This window comes from Condylura cristata, unplaced genomic scaffold (genome assembly GCF_000260355.1).
Source record: "Condylura cristata isolate star-nosed mole 26May11 unplaced genomic scaffold, ConCri1.0 scaffold00011, whole genome shotgun sequence".
Classification (NCBI taxonomy): Eukaryota; Metazoa; Chordata; class Mammalia; order Eulipotyphla; family Talpidae; genus Condylura; species Condylura cristata.
In genome coordinates this window covers 54,988,871-54,990,556 of record NW_004567112.1, presented here as the reverse complement: position 1 = coordinate 54,990,556, position 1,686 = coordinate 54,988,871, and the positions used below count along the sequence as shown (strand labels likewise).

At 40.7% G+C, this 1,686-nt stretch overlaps 1 protein-coding gene across 1 annotated transcript; it reads right to left on the bottom strand.

Moving 5' to 3' along the window:
- Positions 1–417: 417 nt before the first annotated feature.
- Positions 418–1,686, bottom strand: LOC101621721 (interferon-induced protein with tetratricopeptide repeats 2-like). The gene has a single exon (XM_012723473.1). The coding sequence runs from the start codon at positions 1,684–1,686 to the stop codon at positions 418–420; it is 1,269 nt and encodes a 422-aa protein (XP_012578927.1).

The following is a 1,686-nucleotide window of genomic DNA, read 5'->3' as shown; positions in this document are numbered from 1 at the left end:
GAGTCTATACTATGAATAGTGATGATCTCAGTACACAAAACACTAATGTGGAAACCAGCGATACAGTAGTTGAATTTTATTTTCAGATGCTTGAATTTAATTGATTTCATCACTAACTGAAAATATTCAGGTATATGATAATTTATTGCAATGTGGCCACATATAGCAACGTGTGTGCTAAAGTGCACATGTGGATTTGAGACATTCACATATTACAATATGATTGCTGCTATAGTAATGATAATCTTTCATTCACAGTGCATAATTATAATTTCTTTTTTGAAGTCCATGTTTTCCCATATCAGTTATTACATTTTTGAATCTCATCTTGGTGGTTTCACTGAGCTCCCACCAAGCTCTTCTGAGGTTGCTATCTCCCTCTTCATTTCTTGGCTAATGATGCTGTGGGATGAGGCTTCAGGAGTCTAAACCCCTCTCAGATATGTCACGTGCTGGCTGCATTTCTCTCTTCTGCTCCTGAAGGAATTCTAAAATGGACTCAGCCTGGGCATGTTTTCCTTTTCGATAAAACTCGTTGGCAATTTTTTGCAGGCCTTTTTCCATCTTTTCTTTCTCATATGATTCTTCCTGTATTTTCACACCCTCCTTAAAGTGGTAGATTGCTGTGTGTTCATCCTCCAGTTGGTTCAACAGAAAGTTGCCATAATGCAGGTGGATCCTTTGTTTGGCTACTGGAGTAAGTTCCTTGGTGAACTCTTGCCTGTAGTAAAAGTCTGCATTTTCAAAATCACATCTTATGTTATAGAGGTCACCAATATAGAGGCAGGTAGTAGAGTAATGTCCATTGATCTCATTAGCTCTCCTTAAATGATACAAACCTTGCTGTATTAGTTCCTCAAACTTCTGTTTTTCCTCAGGAGACATGTACTTCTTTCCTGGTACTTTTTGGAGGACTTTTTTTCTATAGTAACTACCAATTGTAAATTGCAGATAGGAATTGTCAGGCACGGATTCAAGGGCCATTAGCAGCAGTTCTATGCCTCTATCTAGGTCACCTTTATAATAATACAGCCTTGCTGCCTTTTCAAGCACATCTGTTGTACAAGGGGCATTCAACAAGACCTCTTCAACCAAACTCTCTGCACTTTTTATTTTATTCATCTTTTGGAGTTTCAGGGCCAGGAGGACTTTAACATACTGATTTTCGGGATCCAGCTGTATGGCTTTCTTCAGAAGATCAATGAGATTCTCACGTGGCAGACTCTCATCCAGACGGTATACGGCAATGGCAAGTCCAGTGGTGAATTCTGGGTTGTCTGGTTTCCTTTCCAGAGCCTTCTGAAAACACACCATGGCCCTTTCATTTTGCTTCCCACACTTTAACAGTGCCCAACCTTCCTCATTATACAGCTCTGGAAACTGAATACTGTCAGGGCTTGAAAACATGTCACAGATTTGTTTCACCTTCTCTACATAGATCTGAGATTTTGGGATATTTCCGTTGCGATAGTGGACCCAGGCATAATTTCCCCAGGTGACCAGACTTCTGAGTTCTGCTTGATGACCATCGTGGGCTTCCTGGGTGAATGCTTCAGCTTGCTGTAGGTATTTCAGGGCTGCATCGTTTTGGCCTCTGCAGGATTTTATGTAGGCCAACAGGTTGCACATTGTGGCTTTGAACTCAGTCTTTAAATTGTTAATCTGGTCAAGCACCCCACTTTCCAT